At 44.1% G+C, this 26,396-nt stretch overlaps 1 protein-coding gene across 1 annotated transcript; it reads right to left on the bottom strand.

The window, feature by feature from the left end:
• Positions 1 to 26,371, bottom strand: C10H16orf72 (chromosome 10 C16orf72 homolog). The gene is made up of 4 exons (XM_043914294.1): positions 24,827 to 26,371; positions 24,044 to 24,124; positions 14,601 to 14,876; positions 1 to 2,423 (listed from the first exon to the last, which is right to left on the bottom strand). Exons 1-4 carry the CDS (start codon positions 25,050 to 25,052, stop codon positions 2,179 to 2,181), a joined length of 828 nt encoding a protein of 275 aa, XP_043770229.1. The 5' UTR covers positions 25,053 to 26,371; the 3' UTR covers positions 1 to 2,178.
• Positions 26,372 to 26,396: the final 25 nt, after the last annotated feature.

Here is a 26,396-nt window from a genome sequence, read left to right as displayed (position 1 = left end):
TTTTGAAGTTTTTCAAAAGTTTAATGGAGCCAATATATAAATTGTGTTCTGGCAGACGTGAAGACCTGCTTTCTCTTACCAAAGAAAATGGCACATATTTTATCAAAATTTGACAATCCAGAGTAAAGGGTACTGAGATTCAGAGCACCAACTAAAACAAAAACCACCAAAAAAAATTTTTGTCACTAACCTGGAGAGAGGAACTACAACCAAGGCATAAAGGGGAGATTAAATATGTGTTCCTCAGCCTCAAAAACCTTTAGGAAGGAGTTCTGACCTCTTGTGAGCAACGCTTCACACCATCAAACCCAATTCCAGAATCTAAATTTACAAAGATAGAAAAACAAAGATAACTCCAAATGCATTTCTTGGTATATTCCAAAGGGAAGTGTAAAGTATTGAGAATACATAGGCTTGCCCATTTCCGGTATAATGATAAACTGTTACAATTCTTCCCATCATATTAAAAAAAACCCACTTTTGCAAAAATTTGGAAATGCCTCACTTTCATTCCTAAGTTTAGCATGGAATTGACTTTCTTTAAATAAGGGCTGTATCTATAGTGAATACAGAACTCCAGTTCACACATTTCCATTCACATCCCACCCATCAATGAATATTATGGTGAACTTAGCAAAATTTCTTCAAAGATTATTAAATGGCTGGAGAAAATTGCAAACGTTAACAAAGTGCTGTGAGTAATTACTGGAAAAACCCTTACACTGATTTGCAATAGTCTTTAAAGGATAAAAAACAGGAAGTAACTGATACTGAACTGTAAGTTTGCAAGGAAACATTTTCACTGTCCTACTTGAGATATATATATATATATATATATATATATAAAATAGTATGATAGAATAAATTACAGTACCTGGCAGGCTGACATCAGTTCTTCATCTATAAAAAGACTACCACTCAGTTCAAGATATTAAAAATGAAGATGAAGCATGCTCTAAAACTCTGTAGCTACAAGAGGTCTTATATTTACTCAAAAGAGGAATCTATTGAGAACTTTTACTTAGGTCTAACCTAACATCTAGAGGACTTCCATGCGATTCCATCTTTTCCCAGAATGAGATTCGAAACTGCACTTTCTAGGAGAGGGATTTGGAGAGTTGGGTTTTGCTATTTAAATTGGGATCACATTATTAGCAGACAAAAGACCTTTCTCTTTCACCCATTCCAACGGAAACTGCACAAAGCAGAACATTCATGAAAAACATAAAACAGAATATGAAAGACTACAATGCCGAGCCTCCCCCACCACCCATCTCCCTCTCACTAATACTGAACCAAAAAGGAAGCCCGTTCTCAAGAGTTCGTGACCTCTCTACTTCAGGTCACCATGAATGCAGTCACCATGTTTACATTTACCGTAAGGATAGTACCCTGCTTGGGAAGTAGTACTTGTCTTAAAAATGAATTATTTTAAGCCTATAGGGTTAATTGGGGGAGTGGGGCAATTTAATATTGCTACTTTTAGAGCACTAACACACACAAAGTGAATCCAATAAAGTTGTGTATTGATTCAGTATTAAGTATTAATTGCATGACCATCATAGCACCTCTTTACATCACACAATCACCAGAATTATAGACTGCTTCAAAAACTAAAAAATAGGGCACAGTTCAATAATAATTCAAAGTTGCACGCTGTTACTAGAGAGAAACCAGGTGCGTGGTACAGTGCTGCTGCAAAAATGGAAGCCTGGAGATTTGACGAGGAAGCCAAATCGTGTGTTTTAGACAATTTTAGGAACCTGGCAATACTGTTGAAGCAAAATACTCAACACAGCAGGAAACGGACCCTCCCCCCCACCCCCAAAAAACCATTCTATAACCAAATAAACATCTGATATTTCCTTTCCCTTTGAGAATAAATACAGTTAAGGTCACTTTTAGCCTTGAAACGGATATATGTTTGCCTATGAGGACCCTACAACACGGTATCTGATGTCCTCTGCTAGGATTATAGTTTTAAGAAAGCCATAGTTACAAGAGGCATCTAATATAAATACCTAGAACTTTCTTTTTATGGCAACCACTATAGGATTCACTTGTCTTAAACAGTGAACAATGGAAGATGGCCTCATATGTTTCCTTTGCAATAATAGTAATATGTTGAGGATCAAGTGGCTTTCAAGCAGCATGGTGGGTGTGGAAAATGTCTGCAGTTTAGATCATTCTGTTGCGTTTATGGGTTGGTGAGTCTGTAATGACATCCCCACACTGGGCTGAGGTACGCTTTCTAGTTCCACCATTGTCCAAGTGGAGTGCCATTTCTTCTGATATGAAAGTGTTCAAATCGACATCATGGAGTCCATTTCTCCTTCGACTAGCATTCGATCCACTGCTTACATGTGTAGGAGAGCCTGGGGTACTCGAACGCACGCTTATACTAGCCATTGCACCACTAAGACCTAGGAAGAAGAAAAAAGGTTTTAAGAGTTGCTCGATTATTCCACCCTCTTGAAAGCAACCCACTTTTACTTTCAACGTCGTCATCGCGTCAAAGGAAGTCTGCCTATTTTCCTTGCAAAGGGGTTCAACAGGGGAGCAGTTTTTTTTTCCTGAAGGAACGAATCGTCTGGCTCTGACACAGGAAATGTTCATTGGTAATACTAACCAGTATTTACAATCCAGGTAACTACCAACTATTGGAAGCTTATGATATATGGCAGGCAGCCTGCTGGGTGTACAAATCCATCAGGAAATCCCGCCAGCTCCTCTACAAGGTAATCGCCATCGGTAACTTAAGAGCTGAGGGAGGAGGAGCTGGCTTTAAACAGAACATTTTCGCTGTCCTCTCTCTGTGCCAACAGATCCCCGCACTGTGTGCGCGCACAGGAGAGCATGCAGTCATTTCCAGGCCTGAGTGAACTCAACCCTGACATCTCTATAAAGTGACTTTGTAATTTAGCATCTACAACAATACACCATTGAACCTTAAAGGTGGTCCCTATTAAAAATGATCCTTAGACATCAGATACAAAGTGATTCTGCCCTGGACAAATCAACCTACATGCTCACCCCAAGGTCTGGACTGTACTCAGGACAGCCTAACTCAACATCGTCTCTAATCTTCACAGAAGGGCGGAGAGCAAGGGTGGTATAAAAATTCCTGCTGCCTTGCTTACAAGGTTAAAAGTTACTAAATCCAGAGCATTCCAGCATGCATGGTCACTCATTCCTTAGACCCCTGAACAGTTAAAGGAGGCAAACTGTATGTTCTGTTTCTAAATGTTCGGGATACACCTGTGAAAGGCATGAGGGGCCAGAAGACATGCCACAGCATTGAATTCAATAACCTGACTTCACTGGATTTTCCTTCTTATGAACTCCCTCTCAGGCTATCTGAGTCTCATAATTAATTTCTTCCTTGCTTGACTGAACTGATACAATCTAGTATAATCAACACTCCTGCGAAGAAGAACAGGGCTCCTATCTTAACAAGTCAGCTTAAAGGTTGACTTCCTAGGGACCCATTCTAATTTACTCTGTAAATGTACTTTAAATTTGATCATTAGGGAGCAGAGAATCCTTTTTCCACTTACCATACCAAAGCGTTTAAATTCCCTTTGACACCGTTCTCACTCTACAGATAGCCCGTGAACATCCTCCAATCTTTGGTAGGCCCCAACACCTCCCAGGTGCCCTTTGCAGCCCACACCTCCTTTTCTAAACTGCTCTTAACTCCCTCCTGCAGGAATCAACCAGTCCTCTCACTGCCCTCTGGGCAGAAGCGGCACCCTGTCGCCCTTCCGCTGGTGGCCAGGGGGGAAATCTGACCTCATCTCTCATCGGCTCTAAGCCTTTCCAAGGCCAGTGCCTGTTAAAAATAAATAAATGCACTAATACTGGAGTACTTCCTGGGTCAGGCACTGTATTGAGTGAACACTTTTTCGCTTCATCCTTGGAATAACCCTGTAAGATCTGTATCCTCTCCCTGTTGCAGATGAAAAACCAAGGTTAATAAGTAAGCCACTGGCGGTCACACAGCTAGCAAGCAAGAGCCGGGACCCAAGACGCAAGCAGAATCTAAATTCCTAACTCTATCCACCTCTTCAAGTCTCAATTCTTTCAGCACGGAAGTAGCCTCAGGAACTCAGGGTCCCAGCCTACCTCGTAGTCCGTCTCTGTGGCTCCACTCCCTTCTGCGCTCTTCAATCCCATCCTAACCCTCAATCCTTCACTCCCAGCATCAACTCATCTGCAGTTCCTAAAAACGGCCTGGTCTGCACCTGCCTTCCAAAGTCTGCTCCCCACTGCCTGCAGCCCAGGTCCCTCCCACCTCCGCCTCCCATCCTGGGCAACTTGCCAGGTTCTCCTACCTCTCCTCTGAAACACTCTTTCCTGTTCTCAGCCTGCCCGCTCCTTCCTCAGTGGCCTTCTCTTCGGTCCGTCTGGCTGACGTCGGCCAGCGAAGAGCCTTAGCCCCTGAAGCTTACCTACAGGAGTCATTTCCCACATCAGTGCCACAGGAACAGACCTTTTTCCTGAACTCAAGGGCCCATCTGTATTTCTAACTGTTGGCCCTCTCAAACATAACACCTTTGGGGAAAAAACCCACACTGCTTCTTCCCTAGCTCACACAACTTTATTAAAATAAAGACAGACAGGAAAGGAACACCCTGGGCTGGTGTCCCAGCACAGCACCACTGCTCAGCTCTTCCCATAGACAGTGTCTTTGCATCTGTATCTCATGAACGGAACAGTGTCTGGCACATTACAGAATGCTTCAAGGCCTTACCCCTCACTCTGAAATCCAAAGCTGTAGATGTTTATTCACCTCTCCAATGTCAGGAAACACACCCACGTGGCTCTTATATGTTTTTGTCATGAAGATAACACTCAATTATTTCCAACTTGCTGGGTTTGGTCTTTTGTCTTTCTGTTTTTAAGTTCTCCATCAAGACTAAACCCCTTGAGGGGGACAGCTGTGCCTTCTTTTTTCCTAATCTCGCAGCCTATAACGTATTATTACTGAAAAGTGTCCACATATTGAGATCACCTTTTCATACCTGTTTCATAATACAGGAGGTTCTAAGGTAATTATGCTGCAAAACATAGGCCCTCAGCAATAAACTGGGCTATTTCAGTAATTAAACTCGGAATCCCCTGAGCATTTGAGACCCCAGAAAGAACAAACTCCGCTCCAATGACCTTCCTGTTAATGTAGGAGCCACGTGGCTGTATGTTTAACATTCAAGGCTCAAAAAACGCTCCATCAGAAGTGAAGAGTCACCTCAAGCAAATGCTTCAACTGCTATCCTCCATGAAAAAAGAAGAGAGATTTTAAAACATCAATTTGGTCCTTTTGAAAATTCCCCCAGTAACTTCCAGAAAACCACAATCTTTTTCTGTTGGGTGTATGACCCTGGGCTTAGTTTGACAGCTAAAGCGTAAGTCACAATGTGCAACATTAGCTATTTCATTTTCTACTCTCAGCAGTGAAAATTCTTTTCACGGTTTAACTAATCTTCCCCAAAAGAAGACATTTCATCACAAGGGTCAAACAAAAAAATTAAGATTAACAACCAAAAATATATGTATTTTAAACAACCCAAATTTTATTTTATAAACCAATGACAGCTACTAGGAGATGCTTTAGGAAACCTTAGCTAAGCCACATAAACAATCACAGGCCTATACAAGTACAGAGAATCTAAACATGCTTCAGAACTAAAAACTAAGTTGTATGGCCCAAGGGCATACGACTTAATTTCTACCAAAACACACTTTTTCAAAAGGGCTATGGGAATATCAATTGACAAAAAGCAGTAGAACAAGCAGTATGATTAGACAGAAAAGTCTCCATTGCTTAATACAAGATAAACTTCATCGTTTTAAAAAGTTTGTCTGCATTCCTTTTAAATGATTAGTGCAGGAGTGGGGGTAAAAAAAAAAAAAACAATTAGGAGGATTTAATCATACTCTGAAAGCTCCCATGGGAGGGAAAACAAAAGTTACAGTCCAGGTTATAGGAATCTAGGTTACATGGCAAATTGTTAAAAGCACATAACTATAATTTTCATACCAACGTCATGCTCAGGGTCGTAAGAAAATCCTGTTTTCAGAATTAATTACATGTAATTCCAGTTTATCAGCACATAGTTAGGTCACACAGAGGCACAAAGAGCAAACGCAGAACCCAGCCAGCTTCCCTTCCTCCACCCCGCAGCCCTGGAAGTGGCCTCGAGGCGCCTCTACCCTTCCGCTGGCCGCCCAGCCTCCTGCAGCACCTGCGCGCCCCGCCCCGGAGGAGACAAGGCCGACCGTTCACGGTTTACCGCGGATCCACTCAGCGCAGCTCCAGGACCCTCGGGCAGGTCAGCGCGCCACCAGTGCTCTCATCTCGGGCAGAAGGGGGATGTGAAATCCCCACGACTTGGACCAACTGATTAGCATCCTGCCTGGGGGCCCTAAGAAGCTGGCATCCTTGCATTTGGAAGGACTTGCACTATTCAAATGGAAACACTCCCTTTGCACAAAGTGGTATTCTGAGGTTTTAGGTAAGCAATGTGTGTAAATGTCGTGTTTCAAGTGCACAGGGGGGAGAAGTTCAAGCAAGGAAAAGTGCATTCTACTAGGAAGACTGAGGTAATTTGAAGTAGATACCACTCCCCACCCCAATCTGTGAATTGTAATTCTGAACTTTTATTGAAGTAAAGCACACTAAATCAAACCAATTACAAAGATACATGTGTCACACCAAGAAAACATTTTCAGTTATGCTGACAGCCCAAAATGCTTTCAATTTTTCAGACAGTTTTAATGCCACGGGAAAAATGCTCACGACGTTAAAATGAAAAAAGCAAGATACAGTACCATATATGCAGTATGATCTCAGCTATGAAATAATTTTAATATTTATACATTGAAAAAAAAAGACTGGAAGAAAATGCACCAAACATTTAACTGCAGTTATCTCTGTAAACTGGGACAGCAAGATACTGAATTTTTCACTTTTTGGAAATTTTCAAATCTTCCAAGAAATCAGTATTAAATCAGAAAACTAGTGGAAAAAAAAGATAAAACTATTTCACAACTACCAATGGATTATTAAGGAAATACTAGGTGAGTAAAATGGCTTTAAGGCATGGCTACATGGACTCCTTTTTCACCTCAATGAAAAAAGTGTCCAAGAAAATTTTACTGCAAATTCTTAAGTTTTGTATCATTAATGCTGGAAGCTTTAGTTAAGCCCTATCTCCAAGAAACTTCAGTAGCTAATATCTAAATCTTAATAAACAGAAAATGCCAACTTTTCATCAAAAATTTAATGCTATCTTAATTGCCTTGATTGTTTTTCCTCTCAGAGGCTGGTCTGAACAAAGGCAATAATTAAAAAATTCCAGCCTTCAGAAGAGTTTCAATGATTATTTTAAATAATCAATTTAAAGCAATTAAGAGATGAGATTTGCTTTTGGTGCATTAATCTCTTACATCTTAATTCCCAAATAAGTTTTGCAAACATTTACTGTGAAATAACTTGACAGCTCTGTTATTTCAGGAAGATGCAGAATGTAACATTCAACAAGCATTTATTAAGAACCTACTGTGTTCCACACATTGAGCTAGGAGTGTGGGCAAGAGGTGGAGAAGGGATTCTCAAAGACGAGATGTAAATCCCCCACAAGCCAGCTCTAATCTATTCTCTGCAACTGAAACCTGCCAGGAAGCTTCTTTCATACTGTACCATCAATTTAAAAGAACTTAACCTAAGTATTTGTGTGACTGTCAACATTTGTTTCTATGTATTTATCAATGGAAGAAATAAAAAGTGATAGAAGAGACACAAACCAAGCATCAATACTCAAATTTCTTCTTAAATGTGGAGATCTCAACGCTACCAGGAAGACACAGGCCAAATGTTGTGACAAACATAACAAAAGCAACAGAACCTGTGCTCAGAGGAGAGAGAAAATCCTACTGGTCCATGCTGACTAAAAGCACAGCTTTCCAAAAACACCAGAGGAAGCAGGGAGCCATTTTATGACAAACTAGGAATCTGCCTTACATTTTTTTTTCTAGGTAAAGATATAGACCTAACCTTATATCCCTGAATGATCTCAAATGAATGCCTTTTTCTTCTAAGGCCCTACACTCAGTCTCTCCAGATCCAAGAATCTTGTCAAGCACCTTAATGATTTAAAGACTAAGGATCACCACATACAAAAGAAAGACTTTGTCAGACGTAAGAGAGAAGCCAGATATGGAGCCTATTAACTCCTAAAAGTGACGGAACTGTGCCTCAATCTGATTGCCTGGGATTACATGCCTCAAACTGACTAATAATACAATTCTATTAGGCTAAAAACTCCTTGAGAGATTATGTGATTCATCTTTGTATCATCTGCTCCTCTCACTAGTCTGAAAATCAGAATGCCTGGCTGTTTACTGTGCTCAGTAAATGCTGAGCAATAGGAAAGACTACAGAATGACAATACACATTTTTAAACGACCACACCTTTCACAGAAGGATTTTAATTGCATAACACCAGTCAGCCAGCCACACACACACAGACACATGCACACGCACACAAGGGTTTCCAGACTAAAACTGCTTGACTTCAACCCTCACTAAAATACTGTGTCTTCTTAAACGCACAACTCATTATCTCAGAACAAAACAAACAAACAAACAAACCATCAAATTAAAAAACACCTTTCCCTTTTGGCAAGGGGGGGAATTCTCCAGTATCATATCAAAGGCCAGAGAGCCTGCACTTGCCTAAGACCCTTTCAGTACTTACAAAGGGTAGTAGCCCGCTGTCTTTTTTAAACTGATGTTGTTTAAACAACATGAAGGAACCTGAGCAAGGAGGCATCTTAAAGCCAAATGCCAGTGACAGCAATGGTTCCCCCACCAGCACCTCCTCTTTAACACCACACCCAGTGTGAACTGAGGAACTTTTTACAGAGTCAAATCCAGGCCCAATGGGGTTAGCTCCCTGTACTGCAGTTAAGAATGCCACCAAAATGATTTTTGGAACTAAACCCAAGTGTCTTCGATTTCTATGGAACAGTCTGAACCAGGGCTAGAAACGTGCGAAGACCCTCTGAGATGATCTGAGCGAGAGCAAGGTTTTAACGCAGTTAGCAAATGAGTGAGGTCTGACTTGCAGCACCCTCTCCCATCCGGGTCTCCCATCCAGGTCTCTTCCACTCCTGGCCCCATTCTAACTCTGGATCTTTTTCATCCAATCCCCATGATGACAAACAGAACTCCTCTGAGGAGACTATACTTCAATCTAAGGCTTTCTAGACACAACAGAAGCTTGGGCAAGTCAAATCAGCTTAGAATCTTTCCACCACCAACCTCCCCAGTTTATACCAACATGAAACAACCTCAAGATCTTAGTAGTAAGTAATAATATAAATAGATATTTAACACTAACTTTAAATTATCCCTTCCTTTTGAGTAACTGCACATTTAAAAGGCCACCCTTACTAAAAGGAAAGGCAAAGTACCCTCAAAGGCCACCTGAGCTCCAGGCCTGTTTTTGGAGTATCACCATCAGGGGCTCACAGGACTTGGAACTAACCAGAAGTCCTCTCCTCTCAAGGGAAAGAACACTTTACCTGTGTAAAGGCTAGGTGCTGGGCTTGGCTTCTCACTCTACGTATCGCCTTACAAACAACACACGTCACACCTTCTCAGAGGTGAGTGCCCTGGAGAGGCTGGCCACCCTGTCCAAGGTCATACTGGGAAGGCAACCTAGGTACAAAGCCTGAGTACTCCTCCTGCTGTAACAAACCAGAAATACAGGTCACCAGCCATTCATCATCAAGCCTATGTACCCAGATTGACTTACGGGGAAAACCCCCAGGAAGAAATGCCAAACTCATGTATATTCTAATGCCTTTAGCAAAGAAAAATAAGCTTAGAGACCTGCTGGGGGTGTGTGGGGGGGTGGGGGCGAGGTATGAGGAACCCTAAATGTACAAATAGAGGTAACTGAATTTGGGAGCCAGACAGATCTGGATTATCTATTCAAACATTTACTGACCTGGTCTATTTTAGTCAAATAAGCCTTTCTTCATCAATAAGATGGCAATAACCCTGGGTAAATGTGGACAGCTCCCCCCGCCCCGACCCCACAGAAGGACGCCGTACTTGGAGAAGGAAATGGCAACCCACTCCAGTATTCTTGCCTAGAGAATCCTGTGGACAAAGGAGCCTGGTGGGCTGCTGTCCATAGGGTTGCATAGAGTCGGACAGGACTGAAGCAATTTAGCATGCATGCATGCGTTGGAGAAGGAAATGGCAATCCACTCCAGTATTCTTGCCTGGAGAACCCCAGGGACGGAGGAGCCTGGTGGGCTGCCGTCTATGGGGTCGCAGAGAGTCGGACTCGGCCTGAAGCGACTTAGCAGCAGCAGCAGCAACAGCAGCCGCAGGCGGGGCCCAAAAAAAAAAAAAAAAAAAAAGGACGCCGTACTGACCCAACCCTGAAGGGCCGCTCTAATGGTACCTCACCCTCCTCAGGCCCGGCTCCACGTCTCAGCTGCTCGGGGTGAAGAGAGCTCACTGTGCAACAGTCCTAAGATACACCTGCTCTGTCCTCCCTTCTCCTCACCCTCATACTGCACTCACCCAGGGCATCTGTAAGCCTCAACTCTCTGTGAAAGTTCTCTGCTCTGTTGACTTAACAGACCTCTGAACCCTGTGTTAGGCTCAGAACATACCTAGTTCAGGTTCTGTCACAGCCAGCAGCTCAGAGACAGCCCTGCCCCACCACACCCCCAGTCTATGGGCAAGGAAAGCAGATGCCCCGCTCAGGAAAGACCAGAACACAGGGAGACCGAAGGCAAGCTTCGTCCCAGAGGAGACATTCCATGAGTCTGAAGGGATCAACAGGTAGAAGAGAAAGCTTATGAAGGTATTCAGATGATGACACACAATACTGCCAAGAAACCTGACCCAAGGTCAGATCAACTGACAAGGGCCTTACAATGTCAGGCTGAGTTCTAACTTTACCCTACACACTACAGGGGAGTGAACATTACTTTTCAGTGAAGCAACAAGAGCAGAGAGATCACTCCAGTGGTCACAGGACAGGTGGACTGGAGAATAGGTCAACTCAGGACTGGGAGGCAAGAACAGGCAGGAGATGATTCCAAGAGCCCAGGGCTCCCCTTCTCCAGAAAAGCCTTCTCTGAACTTATCGCTACGGCACACTGTGGAACATTCTTTTCTGACCCCAGAACACCTTACATATGACATTAAAATGAATTATCCAAGTGTGCACCGGCCTCAACAGAAAAGGAAGCACCCTAAGTCAATCGCATATTCCCTACAGACTGCACAGTATCTGCCACATACACATCTGCTGAGTGCAGAAATGAGGGAAAAACATGTTTCTGCTGTAGTTGGGGACACCCTGGTGGAGATGCAGGCCAGGGCACAACAGGGTCTGAAGCAGTCTGGAGGGAGGATCTGAACTGTAAGGACAGATTTTAGAAATTAAGACTCAAAAATCCCTTAAAGGTACTGCAGGAGGTAGCTAACAGCTAAATCCAGGGGAATGTAACCTCTTCCCCTAAGTCACTGAAAGGTCAGAGATCAGAGTAGCCTGATGAGAAGACCAGAAAAGGAAAATTTCTAGAAGAGAAAGGATGGCTAAGGGAGAGCTAATCAGAAGACAGGCGGGAACCACAAAATGGTCCAGATGATCTTTGATCTATCTGTGATCTGTTTACATAAAAACAAAGTGCCAGCTATGAATCCAGTTCCCAGTAAATTTTAGATAATATTCTTTAAGACAAGGATAATTAAGAAGAGGAGAAATCAACATAGCAAATGCATTTCTCTGATTTTTGTGAGTTTAGTATCCAAATGAGGACATATCATGTACACAGAAAATGAACAACATATGCTGCAAACAAGTGCCAAAATAAAGCACTAGATTATATTCCTTAAACCTCAGTAACCATTAGCTGACAGTTTTGATTGAAATTGTTTGATAACTATTAACTGATGTACTGGGTTGGCCAAAAGTTTCATTTAAAGAACCTGTGGCCAACCCAATACTTTTAATTGCAATTGCATATTTGAGTCTAAGGTCATGAGGGGTATTTATCAAAGGACCTTATCATTAGACCCTCACTGTCTTAACATGAAATACTCTACAATTATGTCTTGGCCATTTTTCTTCAAATAAAGAACGTATTTTAAGCATCTATGGAAGCATTGGTGGAAATGAGAATTTAGAAGCTGATTAAAAAAAAAATACTCTCTTGTGAGGACATGAGGTCCTCTGTGGATAAAGATAAACAAACATGACCTCCTACACGAATGTTTGCTTTGATTAGAAACTTAAAAGTCAGACAATTCTTTTCCTACTTCCCCCTGAGGCCCCAAAACTTCATAAACGTAGCCTCTCCCTCCAAAGAACCCCAAGAACTTCAATCTGACCTCACATTTTGTAGATCTGGCGATGAAAATTATATGCAAAACCAAATTTTGACAAGCATGCACCCTAATTAGGATTTTTCCAAATATATTTCAAAATATCTGAATAATTTTGACTTCAATTTACAAACTATTCAATAAATTAGATTAGGACACCAGGTTACAAAGTTAGCCATTAATCCAAATTACAATTTAGTTAACAATGCCCTATTATTAGAAATCATTTACTCAAAATACTCAATTCAGGCTAGCATTCTCAATTCATGGATGTCCTTTAAAACCAAAAGAGCACAAAACTCCCTAACTTGTTTCTGTATACTCTTTACAAGTTGCTCTATTACTGCACTGCAACTTCACCTTTTAACTATGTGAATTCAGTGCATGAACGCTGGGAATCCAATGTATTCTGTATTGGCACTACTTCATAAATCTATCAAAGTGGAAGGTTATTTTTTAGATAGCTTTAAAATTAAACTTTTTAAAACCATCACAATTTAAGCACATATCAAAATTATAAATAGTACCTTCCTAAATTTACACTAAAACTCCCAAAGTTCAGTAAAATAATAAATCACAAAGTTTAACAAACTCAATTTAAGAAAACGTACTGGGAGTTGGAGAACATAGTAGTTGTGGGAGGTGGGCTGCTGGCTTGTCCTTTTTACAATGTGGACAACTGCAGTAAAGATTTTATAGCAAGAGTGGCATTTATGTTTCTCAGAACTGTCTTCTATAACAGTATAATACAGGAAAAAAAAAAAGACTCTTAGAAGTATGGAATGAATCATAAATCCACTGGATGACAAAGAAAATCAAAATGCTTAAGGAAACCCAACTACATCAAATACTAACATGCACTACAATTAATCTGACAAATTGTACACGTCTAGTAATTTTTTCCAAACTTAATGGTAAAAGATGTGAAACTCTTAATTCAATAGAACAGATCAATCTCTATTTTGCCTGAGTTTCAAAAACTCCACTATGTTAGAAACAGCAAGCTGTCTTAAGTACTGCATCCATACATCATGGACTTTTTTGCAATAAAATGTTTTTGTGTTTTTAACTCATCATAAACTCACAATCAGGACAGGGAAGAATAACAACACTTTTCCCAAGTCCATGTTCTGAATGGGGTTTTAGGTATAAAGAAGCAATGCTTGCCAAAGAGAAAACGAATCTCTGTAAGCATTAAAACTTCGATGATACAGAAGCTCTTTGTATATATCCCACTTCTTATTACCAGGTTACTTTATTTTAGATGACCTACCCCGTGGCCCAGAAATGTTAACTTTTAACAAGGCTCATGACCTAACTCACTAATGACTGCTATCTGCGTATCCCTTGCACAATCCATGTTTTCATCTTGGCTTCAACACCAAGTCTTGTTATTCTGTGATTGTACTTTTACAACAGTATTGAATGACCTATAGAATACCTCTCCCACTTCTATCTGGAAGCTTGTATTAGAGAACAAGCAACAACAGACTTACTGAGTACATTCCCCAGGCTTCTCCAGTAGGACTTAAACCCTTCAGCCAAGAAGGCCATCTGACAGCAGGTCTGGCCTGGGGAGATGGAGATGGACTTGTCCTCTGACGGTCCTGACTATCAAGCAAGGTCCTCAGGACAACAGACGTAAGGAAAGTCAACCCAACTATTCTCACATCTGTCCTCTCCTTCTCGGGTCCATCAACACTCACCCTCTGCAGGCACACTCAATAACCTAAGCTAACAAAGGGAGTTCCCGTGAGAACTTCCCCGACAGTTACCTGCCTTACTTGCCTGTCACTGACTAGGCTCTCCAGGCCATTATAAATGCGACAGAATTCTTAAGACACAAGAACTTCCTCTGACTCACAAGAGTAAGAGAGTATGTACAACAGAAGTATAAAGCAATAAATTCTAATTAATGTTGCAAAAGATGCAGTAGTTATAACACCAATCAGCTCAAACTAACTTTCTAAAAACAGTTTTTAGGATAGGCTGGCTAACATTCAAAAACTGCCCATGTAAGTTCTTAGCTTACATTCTATTTAAACATTTCTAGAGCAAGTAGTTACTATTATAGATAGACAAAAAACAGACGGTATATCTGGATCTAAACCTAAATGTGAAATTGGGTCCACAGACACACTCTTAACCATTTTTCCAAAGAAATATGTTTAAACGGCTTTACCATGCAGAGCTATGGCTTCCCGGAAGGGTTGCAAATCAGTCTCTACAGATGAGCTAGTTTCCGTTGAAGTAGCTCGGTTAGGGGACACTACAGTCAGTCTTGGGGGAGCTCTAGAGTTTCGTGGTGGAGGAACCTTTCCACACAGGAAGCTGATCAAATCTTCTCTACGAATAGTTCTTCTGCGCTTTTTAACCCAAGCCAACACATCCTTATTGCGTCGCTGATAGCCAATCTGAATTCCAATATCAAAACTTCGCTGATGAGTATCCACGCTTTCTGTTAGAAAAAAAGAAGAAAAAGATACATGATCATCAGTAGAGCCAAGGTGCCTTCCCTCCTACAGAAAACCATTTTACAAATTCACCAAAATGAGTATCATTAAGTAGGAGGCTCTTTAAGTCTATCAGTGATCTATTCCATTGAACTTCATTCATGTTTAAAATGTTATACATGACACCTAATCACAATGGCCTAAATTCAGTAAACACATCACACATTCCTGGAACTTCTGTCTTGTTCTTTAAAAAATAAAAAAAAAAAAAAAATCAGATAAAAAGCGGGACTAATTATTAGCCAAATTATTACCATTTCAGTGTTCCCTTAAAAAGCTTACTTAATCTAAGCAACCTAGCGTATTTAACGATGCTAACAATGGGTAACTCACTAAACGGTTACTGGTACTCTGCCCAGCTTCACCTGAGAAAAAAGGTACACAAATACCTCGCACTACTGTGCCCTCACTGCAACCGCGGCAACAGGCACCGGCTGACCACCGCAGAACTCAAGAGCTGAAATGTTCTGTCCAGGGTCTGCGTGTCTTAACCATCAAGTCACACTGTCATCTCTCAGAAAGACCAACTCTCAGAAATTCTACACAGGCGCGTTCACGTCCTTCAACAGATGACTAAACCCTGCCACACGTCGCTCAGCTTGTGCTCTTCTTGCGAGTCGTGTGTCACTTCAGATGTGCACTCCTAGTGACAGGTTCAGCACCATGAACTGGGAACACTGAAGCAGGAGCAGGGCTTCCGGGTGGCGCAGTGGTCAAGAACCCACCCGCCAATGCAGGAGACGCAAACCACGTGGGTTCAATCCCTGAGTTAGACGGTCCCCTAGAGGAGGAAATGGCAACCCACTCCAGCATTCCTGCCTGGGAAATCCCACGGATAGAGCCAGAGGAAATCCCACGTGACATAGGACAGGGGTCACAAAGAGCCGGACATGACTGCACACACAAATACACACACACACAAAAGCCGTAGCAAATATCTTAAGAATTTAAGAGAAAAATAATACTGACTGACTAGTCACCAAAACCCAATAGCACTGTGGAAACAACAAGCCACGCTCATTTTCATAGGAATGTGTTCATTCTGCTTCCAGTTCCCAACAGTTTTCTGTAACTTCTAACCATGCCCAAAAGACCCTGTCCCAAAACCTCTCAGACTAGTCTCCTCACCTCCCTGTAGACACTGCCCCGTGTACACACTAAACCCAAATTTTCAGTAAAATGAGGCCTGTCCCTAGACAAAAAAAAGAAAAAAAATCATGATGCCTGCCCTTTAGTGGCTTTACAGTTGAAAGAAAAATACCTGGTAATTTAAGTTACTGTAATTTATTTTTAGTTGAGCTGTTACATTAGCAGGAAAATCACTAATACATCTTTAACAACATTAGAGAAGATGGTTCCTTTCCCCAAGTACGAATTCTCACTTAACACACAGAATCATTCCTCTATTACTTTTCCTAGCTTTGATTTTAATTCTATCTGCTGTATCTAAAGTAGATGCTGAAAGGATAAGCAAACCAGTGAATAAAGAGCTGTGTCCCAGAAAGATAACAATCCAAACATCACAGGGGCTCCCAAGCTGTGTGAATTTGCATTATTAAAAAAGATGGGGACTTCCCTGGTGGTCCAGGGAGTAAATCCTCTGGGTTCCCAATGCAAGGGGCCTGGGGTTCATTTCCTGGTTGGAGAACTAGATCGATCCCACATGCCACAACTAAGACCCTGCACAGTCAAATAATTTTTAAAAAAAAAAAGCAACAGGGTAGCACAAACAGAACTTTATAATAAGGCCTATTCTTTAGCAGATGATCAGTTCTTGTTGCTAAAAAGAAAAATGGCACAAGTTGGTCATGGGAGTACTCTAGAAAATAATAGATTCCATCACAACTTTCTAATTTTACAGATATAGATGCTACTCCTGAATGATTTCTGCAGTGTCTCACTACTAGTATGCCCAAGTTACAGTGTGAATCAATGCCTTGTTTTCTCATTTTATCATCAACAAAGCGTGAACCCCATTTAAAAGTCCATTTACAAGGATAAGTGCCTTCCCTTCTCTTAATCTTAACGACTCAGATGAAGCCAACCTTAGATAAAGGATGGATAATCTCTAAGATGATCTTGTAAGGCTGCATGTAGACGCTAAGTGATTGTGAAAGAGCTGGAAGCACTTTTAAGAGAAATTAAGTTACGGAGTAAACTAAACCCACTCCATGCGACCACAAAAACGAGGGCAGCTGTCCAGTGTGATGCATCTACAAGAACCAGGTTTCTACAAACCTGCCCTAAGAGCATCGTTGTAATCAAGCTCTTAACCAGAGAAGTTTGTTTCCACAAAGAATGACCCAAGAAATTTTATTTTTCAAGAACCAAATGGGGGTAAGCCCAGAACTCGAAGGGAAAAAGCTGAAAACATGAAAGGGGTACAAGAAACAAGTCTGAAGCAAGCACGGACAACACAAAGTAAGATGAACCAGGCATGTAAACGTACACCTGACAGAACAGCAAATAAGAAAGGCTGAACTTGATACAAAACTCAAGAGCCAGAGGAAGGAACCACGTGAGGTGGCTTTAAACAAAACACACACCTGACAATCCTGGGAATAAAGGGCTGTGATTTGTTCTGATTGAACACAGGAGGAAATCCCAAAGTCAGGTCTGCAAAGGGCTGATGCTTTAACCACAGGGCTCAACAAAGTTGGAAAACTCAATATTCATAGTTTTAAAAGCAGTTATGTAACAAGCTGTGAACCTCTTAAAATACTGACCAATCATTTCATCTCCAAAAGTTCTGCACAAGTCTCAACATCAGAACCACCCAAGAACACACTGGGCACTTTGTAAACAGACTCTTACAGACTGAGAGGTGCAGGAGGAGAAAAGCAGACTGAACACTAATGTCTTCAGGCACATGCTTTTGCACTGTCTGAGCATAAATTTGGTCTTACACCATTACAGCATATCCTGAAAGGCAAAGCCAAACACTGCCACATAAATTAATCCAATCGCAGTCATTTTCTTAAACCAAGAATATCATGTTGACACTATAGTTCTTTAACACCATAAAGAAGGCTGAGCGGTAAAGAATTCCAACTGTGGTGCCGGGGAAGACACTTGAGACTCCCGTGGACTGCAAGATCAAACCAGTCAATACTAAAGGAAATCAACCCTGAATATTCATTGGAAGGACTGATGTTGAAGCTCCAGTACTTTGGTCACCTAATGCAAAGAGCCAACTCACTGGAAAAGACCCTGATGCTGGGAAAGACTGAAGGCAAAAGGTGAGAAGAGGACAGCAGAGATGAGATGGTTGGATGGCATCACTGACTCAATGGACATGAATCTGCACAAATGCCAGGAATAGTGGGAGGAGGAGAGAGGAGCCGGGAGTGTTGCAGTCCATGGGATGGAACATTTAGACATGACCTAGCAACTGAACAAATGCTGAAGAATTTTGAAGAGTTACTTGGTTGAAAATGAAACCTTATCACATTCTGAACTAAGCAGAAGAGATAAAATGCTTACTGGAGAATCTTACGAATAACTAGATTTTTAATCACAGGTTACTTTAGGGTCTAGTAGGATAATAAACACTCAAAAGATGGCCTTCAGAAAGCTCTCGGCCAAAGACTGCTTTGAATACATCTGAACTTTGTCAACTAGACCACCAAATTCTAGAAGTGCTGGGCACAGAAAGCTGTGGGACAGTCTTGTGTCCAACACTATTTCACTAATGCCAAAGCCACTGTAGAAAACAGCCATAGTGTGAAGGTTAGGAAAAGCCCAAGGGCATCAGAATGTCAATCTAACCTTTAATCACAACACATTCATTTCCATATTCAAGAAACAAACTGATTCATACAAGAAACAGTAGACATATTTGCTTCGTATTAAAAAAAGTTTTTATATTAAGTAGCTGAAGTAATAACTAAAGTGATAGTGGAAGACAAGGAAGCCTGCCATGCTACCATCCATGGGGTCGAATAGAGTCGGACACGATTTACCAACTGAACAACAAAGTAGCTGACATTGATTGAACTCAAGTGCTTTTTATTAGTCTCATTTTTCCACCACTAGCAAGGGATAGCAGTCAAAGGATCAATGATTTCTGAGATGAAGACCCAATACAAAACTTTGTTACATTAAACAGACATAATGAGACTTCATATGAGTTAACCAAAGCAGATAGCCAAATTTCATAAACAAGGAATTGGAACTGAGGCTCAAAGGGCCTCACCCAAAGTGAGACAGCAAAAGTTCTTTCTACAATAGATTTCTTCCTCAACAACAGAGAAGCCATCTTCCATTTCCTTAGAGGACCTACAAACCAGAAAATAGCAGATAGACCAAAGCACATTTCCACTAACAACTACATAACATTTGAACTTAGAATTAAATCTGCACTAACCAACTACTTTGCTCTAGGAAAATATATATATATACTGCCTGTTTCATTAGAAATAAATTATGAATCATGTCAAAAAAAAAAAACCTGTTTTTCAACTTTTTTAAGGAATTAATTCTATATATTCAGTAACATAGTATCCAAAATAAACACCAACTTCTAGGTAACTTACATACTGACTTAAATCCTCACCTAGCAAGAATGACAGGACTCCAGGAGGATGAGAGTGGCCTGACTGCCTGCCATCCAGTCTGTGTCCTCCCTCTCCTAAAGGTATTCCAAGTCTGTTTGGCTAGCTCTGGGGAAAGTTTCCTCCACGTTGGCTCAAATGATGAAACGTTTGGTTTAATCTCAACTCTGTACAACCCCAAAACTGTGGCTATTCTACGTGTGCTTTTTCAGGCCGGAATACTGGAGTGGGTTGCCATTTCCTTCTCCAGGGGATCTTCCTGACCTAGGAATCGAACCCAGGTCTCCCACATTGCAGGCACTCTTTACCGTCTGAGCCACCAAGGGAATCCCCAACAGTCTCAAAACTCAATGGTTTTTTGTAGCAGGAGAGTTACAAACCAACTCCAAAGTCAAAACATAAGCTCAAACTTCAGTATCTGCCTGCAGGTAGATGATACTTTCTCTGACCAGTTATTTAAACACCCTTCGTCCACAAATTTTCTATGTTCTGTTCACTTTAGTTCACATACAAACCCAAGAGGATCACACTGAAGTGAGAACAACATATTATAGAGGATCTGGCATCAAGATGTCTCAAAACCAAGGACTTTAAAGGGCATCCTACTGTTTTTTCCCCCTGTCAATTCTATTAACATTTCACCCTTTTAGGGAAAGATGAAGACACACCACAAAAGTTATTCCAACAGAAGAAAATTTCTTCCCTTCATGTAAACACAGCCCACAGCCAGAAACATCATCTGAAAAACAGGACCAACACATAGTCTGTGACCACCGACACAGTCCTCGCTTGAACACTCACTATGTGCTATACTAACAGCTTAGTTGCTAAGTTGTGGGTACTTAAACCTATTTACAGTTGAGAAAATGAAGGCAATTATAGTGAAGTAGTTTTTGTTCCATTATCTGCCCCCACGGTCATACAACTAAGTAGAAAGAACAGTCTAAAATCTGAACTAGAATCATCATGGAGAGGACTCCATGATAATGCTCCTGGCCTTCTTCAAGTACTGCTAGATTCACACCTTGAGGACAAAAGCTGTGCAAGGAGAAAACCACAAACGTCTTTAATATATGTATCATAATATCTCAATATATATGGTAGAAGTCAGTATGCAACTCAAGTTTCAGACACAGTTTTAAAATGTGGAGGAGCTTAATGTAAGACAAAAATCAGAAAAGACATGATAAATCTAAGAGCAGTAACAAAGAAGCGGTGAGAAGCGGTGCAGGCGAGCACTAGCTCCCAGGCAGCTGCTGCAGAGCCAGCAGAGCCCAGCGCCCACCTCCAAAGACCAGGAGGCTCCACAGCACAGCTGTTCTGGAGAAGAGAGCCACCAGTGTCAGCCTCTGCTGACAGTAGAAGCAATGAGTCAGGAGAGAGAGAGAAACCAGTCAGCCAAGGAAACAGGAGGTGGATTTAAGAGGCAAACAGTTCTCAGGTAAGCATCAACCTGGACTAAGTTAAAAACGTTAGTAACTTCACTCCCTTTTAGTTGTAGGTATCAAAAAAATGTACTAAGCCAGGGACACAACCCCACTGAATATTTAACAAACAGCACTTCCTTTAAATTTACCAAGTCAAAGTAAAAACCACCACCAGTCATCAGAATGTTCTTCCCTTTTCATCCTTCCAAGGATGCCCATGTCTGACCCAACTTAGTATGTGAAGTGGGAGGAAGCATGCACTCCATTTCGCTGAGTTCTGTCCACACCGAGGACACCGCAACTCACTCTCCTCCAAGTCTCCAGCCACATGTAACCAAACCAACTGAACGTTCCATAAACCCCACTGGCAATCAAAAGGGGCCCTCTGCTAGACTTTTACCTCATTCTGACTTTCCTAAGCACTCACTGTAGCTGTTACCAAGAAACTAGTAAAAGTGCCAACCTCTCCCTAGGCTGGGGGAGGCAAAATGAGCCATTTTTAGCTTGTAAGATAAGTGCTTAATCATACAAAGTACAAGAGCACTGTCCATTTACAGGGATCCCTCAAAACCGTCTCCCCACCCACCTCTCTCCTGGGAATTACATTTAGATATTGAATCAGAACTGTGCCTAAATTTACCACTACTTACAGCTGCATGTACTGTGACACTACCTTGCTAATTTTATTGATTCTATTTAAAGTGCTCAATTATTAAATCAGCTGCATTCCTGTTCTCTGAAGACCACACCCTAAAAAGGAGGAAGAATGTGAGGATCTGCAGAGCTCATCCACTTTCCTTGAATCAGCTAAACAAACAATATTGCTGCTACACAACCAAATTCCACAAACCACAATTAACCACTCCTCAGGTAACAGGGGATGTGTTTCATTTTACAGAAATAGGATAAAAAATAAAACTAAGGCTGCACTGACAATCTAGTATTTGCAATAATGCAAGAATTTCATGTCTGTTTAAAAAGGAATTCAATGTCTTTCATCAAGTTTTCTCAACAAAGAAAAACTAGTACACTCTAAGAGGCATTTTCAAATCAAGTAAATTATGGATTCAGAGTTCAGTTTCTGAGTCCATTTTATATAAAGAATTAACACTAAAGAAAACTGCCAGCTATAGTCCTAAGGAAATACATTCCAGGAGCACACCAACAGCACCAAAATCATAGAACATTCATACCTGCGTATGGCCTAGTCAAAGAGCCTGGCACATAAAAAGGACTTAAACTAAAAAATAACCACTAAAACTGAGTGGATACACTGTGACACCCCCACACAACAGAACACCAGTCAGGAAGAGGAAAAAGCACTGAACTGTTTGTTAATACCAGCAACGTGAACTCAATGGAGCATCTCAAAAACAGGGAAAGTGGAAGAAGCCAGTCACAGAAGGCTCCACCTTATACGGCTCTATTTGCTAAATTAAAGAAACAAAAAACCATACATACAAAAATCAAATCAGTACTTGCCAGGGGCAAGGGTGAGGGGATATATATATCTTATTTACTAACAAAGTGTCAAATTCAACTTATACACCTTAAATGATCTTTACTGTATGTAAAGTATACTCCCAGAAACTGGAATTTTCCAAGAAATGAGCTTCAAGTAATATTTCAAAATTTCCTGTTTGGGTGAAACCTAGTGCAATTCCAGAGAATGTTCAAAACTCTCCAATAGTAAAGGATGCTAAAAGTCAAAATTTAAGCAAATGAGCTACATAAAATCAAAGTTGACCACTAGGACACCATTTAATCGTTTCCCTTTTTTCTCAGTAAGCCTGGACTATTAGTTCCTCATTCCCTGAAATTAACATTCCATTCACCAGTTTAATCTTACATTCTCATATTACCATCCCAAAAAACTGCAAGATCTACCCAGGAAATCCAAAATAAAGGACTTTTTCCCCTAAAGAATACTATCTTAATTTGCTCATTCTTACACAAGAATGAAAATCTGAGAATCAAGCCTGCTCCACAGCCTGCTTCAACCTAGTTTGAGAATTCTGAAATGCACAAAGCTCTATTCCAATTATCAGCTGTTTCTAGCCGTTTAAAAGCACTTAACTACATTTTTACTAAGATTAACACTCAAATTCCTTTTCCCACAGAATCCTTTCCAAAAATCAAACCCAAATTTCCAAATCTTCAAAAATCGAGTAACACACAAAATCTAAACCCATTGTTACTGAGAGTGCAATGGCCAAGAATATTCAGGCACGTACGGGGGGGCGGGATTAACTGCATAAAGGGACTACCAAAAAACACAAATCAACTCAAACTGATCAGATTTCCTACCTACAATGAGATGTCAAATAGAAGGTTAGCTCTGAAAGCAAATATTTGATGCAGTTGCTAGGGTATAACAGCATGTTCACGTGAGCACAGATTATTCCAACTAGCTAGTTTCCAATGCACCTAAATGCAAGGCCTGCAGGAAACTGCCTTTCACGAGATCCTTTTCCAGAAACAAGTGTCCCTCCCACCTCTGTCCTTGAGACAAACTCTTCTTCCCCGGATGCCCAAACAGCACGTCTGGACAGCTGGAGTGCTGGGCCTCTCAACTTGGGCACTACTGCCATTTGGAATCTGGGGTAGGGATTGGTAGGCGGTCTCACGCCGCAGCAAGCCTCCTGTCAGTGATGACATTAGCGTGCCCCTTGCAGGCGTGCTCGTCGTGTCCGACTCTCTGCGGCTCTATGGCTCCTGCCAGGGTCTTCTGTGCATGAGGATTTTCCAAGCAAGAATACTGGAGTGGCTTGTCATTTCCTTCTCCAAATCTTCCTGACCCAGGGATTGAAGCCGAGTCTCCTACGTCTCCTTCATCTGACCACTGAGCCATCGGGGAAGCCACCTAGAGTATCCCAGACACCGCCAAATGCGGGCGAGGGAGCCAAACGACCCCAGATGAGACCCCGTTATCTGAAGATGACATAACACCAGCGAAATCCTCCAGTTGCAAGCTGAGACTTAAGTGGCTGGATTCAGGGGCAAGAAATACTCCGGCGATAGAAATCAAGGCGGCCCTTGCACTCAGAACACCCGACTGAAACCCGGACGCAGGCTGCCCTCCTCCCCCCCGCCCCCTTCCCAGCCAGCGACAAGGCCGCAGGTTCTCTTTACCTTTGTAGAGGTTCGTGACGGCGGTAGCTGCGTTTTGGAAGGGAACCCACAGAGAAAGTCCTGGCTGCTGACACACCCGGTCTGAAAAAGGACGAAAGGAAGAGGGAAGAGGAAAAAAAAAAGACACACAAAAAAACACACAAAGACAGAGAGAGAAAGAGAACAAACGATGAAACTTGGGCGTCAATCACTCGGGAACGGCCATATTAGGTTTCGCCATTTTGTTCAAGTTTCGGGATCCCGCGCGGGGTGGTGGGCCCGACGAGAAGGTGGGCTCGGCGGCGGGGTGGCCGCGGTAGCAGCCGGAGCTCGGGGCGTAGGGCGAGGGGGGCGCAGCCCGGGGCCGAGGCGCGGCGGAGGGAGGCGGCCCCTCGCAGTCCCCGCCCCGAGGCCGGCTGCGGCACAATAGGGCCCCGGGGCCTCCTCCCTTCGCCATTTTGTGACCGGGGGCTCCTCCCTCGCCCTCCCCGGCCCCGGGGACGGGGGGCGCCGGCGACCCGGCCTCAGAAGCGGGCAGAGGACCCGCTTTCCCGAGCCCCGCCGGGGAAGCGGCCCCCAAGCCGGGGCGCCCCCCAACCCCGCCCCGAGCCCGGCCCCAGCTGCCCCCCCACCGCCCCGAGCCCCTCCCGAAGGCCCGCCTCCCGCGGCGCCATCTTGCGGGGCGGGGGCGGCGGGGACGCGGCGCGACGGCCGGAGCCCCAGACCCCGGGGCGGTCTCCCAGCCGACGGCCGGCCAGCCCCGCGGGGGCGGGGGCGCAAGATGGCGGCGGCGGCGGCCCTCACCTTTGTAGAGCTGGGCCACGGCGGTGGCCGAGTTCTGGAAGAGGTGCCACAGCTTCTGTTGCTTGTGCTCGGGCTGCGCGGCGGCCGCCGCCTCCTCCTGCAGCTCGGGGGGCAGCTGCTCGTCCTGCTCGGCCTCGGCCAGGCACTGCCGCTCCCACTTGGAGAACCAGTGCTCGGGCCCGTGCTCCTGGATTTCGGCCTCGCCCTCCTCCTTCCGCTCCTCCATCCTCCGCGGCCTCCCGCGGCCTCGCCGCCGCCGCGGCCGCGTCCTCCTCAGGCGGGGCCCCCGCGGGAGCGTCGTCGTCGAGCGGCCCGGCGGCGGGACCCAGCGACCGGCGGCGGCGGCTCCTCGCGGCGGCCCAGGCCTCCTGCACCCCGACGGCCTACGAGCCCCGCCCCGTGGCCCCGCGCTGCCCGAGACGACCCCCTCCCCGGGCTTCCCCACCCCCGGGCCCTGCCGAAGGTCGCCGCGGACCGATCAACGCCGCTTCCCCTTGCCTCGCCGACCCGAGCCCGTCTACCGCCCAGCCATGGCGCCGCGGCCTCCCTAGGGCCGCTGCCGCCGCAAACCGCCTAGCCCTGCGCGCAGACCGGCTTGCGCCGCCGAGCCCACCCCGAAGACTGAGGAACGTCGTCGTCGTCGCCGCCGTCGACGCCTCTGCGGCTGCTGGTCCCCGCCCTCCCCCGCCCACATGCTGACTGGGGGAAGCACCGCCCCCTCGGCCCCCGGCTCCCCTGCCCGGTTGGGGCGCGCCCGCTCCAAGGGCCCCCATTGGTCCGATCCGACCGGTTCCGCGTGCCAGCCTATGAATGCAGCGCCGTGATTGGTTAGTCGGCCTGTCCGCTGACGTAACCAAAGGGCGGGAGGAAGGGAGTGAATGTCAGGAAGGATGAAGGAGGGGGAGGAGCTGACAGTGGTTGCGTCCGAGCCTACCAAAAAAAAAAAAAAAAAAAAAGAGGGGAGAAGTGCGCATGCGCAGAGGCCTGCTGCCAAAGCCAGCCGACAGGAGTCACGTGACCCGGCTCCGCGACCGCACCCCGCGGGGGCTTTTCCGGCACTTCCACGCCCCGGGGGACGCAAAATCAAGTCTAGCGATCGCGCCGCTGGGATGGAGGGGTGTGGTGAGGTGGTGGCCCGCTATTCCAGCCCCTTCGGCTTCCAGACGGAGGAGGTAAATGAAAGTGAATTAGACGCCCAGCTCGAGGCCAGATTTGCAGAGTGCTTTGCCAGCTGTTTATTTCAAACACCCATTTCTTAGATAGACAAACTGAGCCTCAGCGTTCAAATAAAGAAAAAAGAGAAACTTCTCGAGTCGCGAGGCCCGCGGGCCCTCCCACCGGCCTGCCGGGCGCCCAGGAGGCCTGCGGCTCGCTCTGCGTAGCGCCTCGGGGACCCTCCGGGCCGCCCCCAACCAAAGCGCGCCCCCCTCCCCGAAGGCGCCAGCCCCCACCCCACCCCCGGGGCCACTGTCCCAAGACCAGACCGCAGCGGCCGCGAAGCCGAGAAGAAGCCCGGGCGGGAGCCTTGGTGCCGAGCTGGCGGCCCCCGCACCTGTCCCGAGCGGCACAC

Source organism: Cervus elaphus, chromosome 10, assembly GCF_910594005.1.
Source record: "Cervus elaphus chromosome 10, mCerEla1.1, whole genome shotgun sequence".
NCBI lineage: Eukaryota > Metazoa > Chordata > Mammalia > Artiodactyla > Cervidae > Cervus > Cervus elaphus.
The sequence above is the reverse complement of the archived record's forward strand: the minus strand, read 5'-3'. Positions and strand labels throughout refer to the sequence as shown.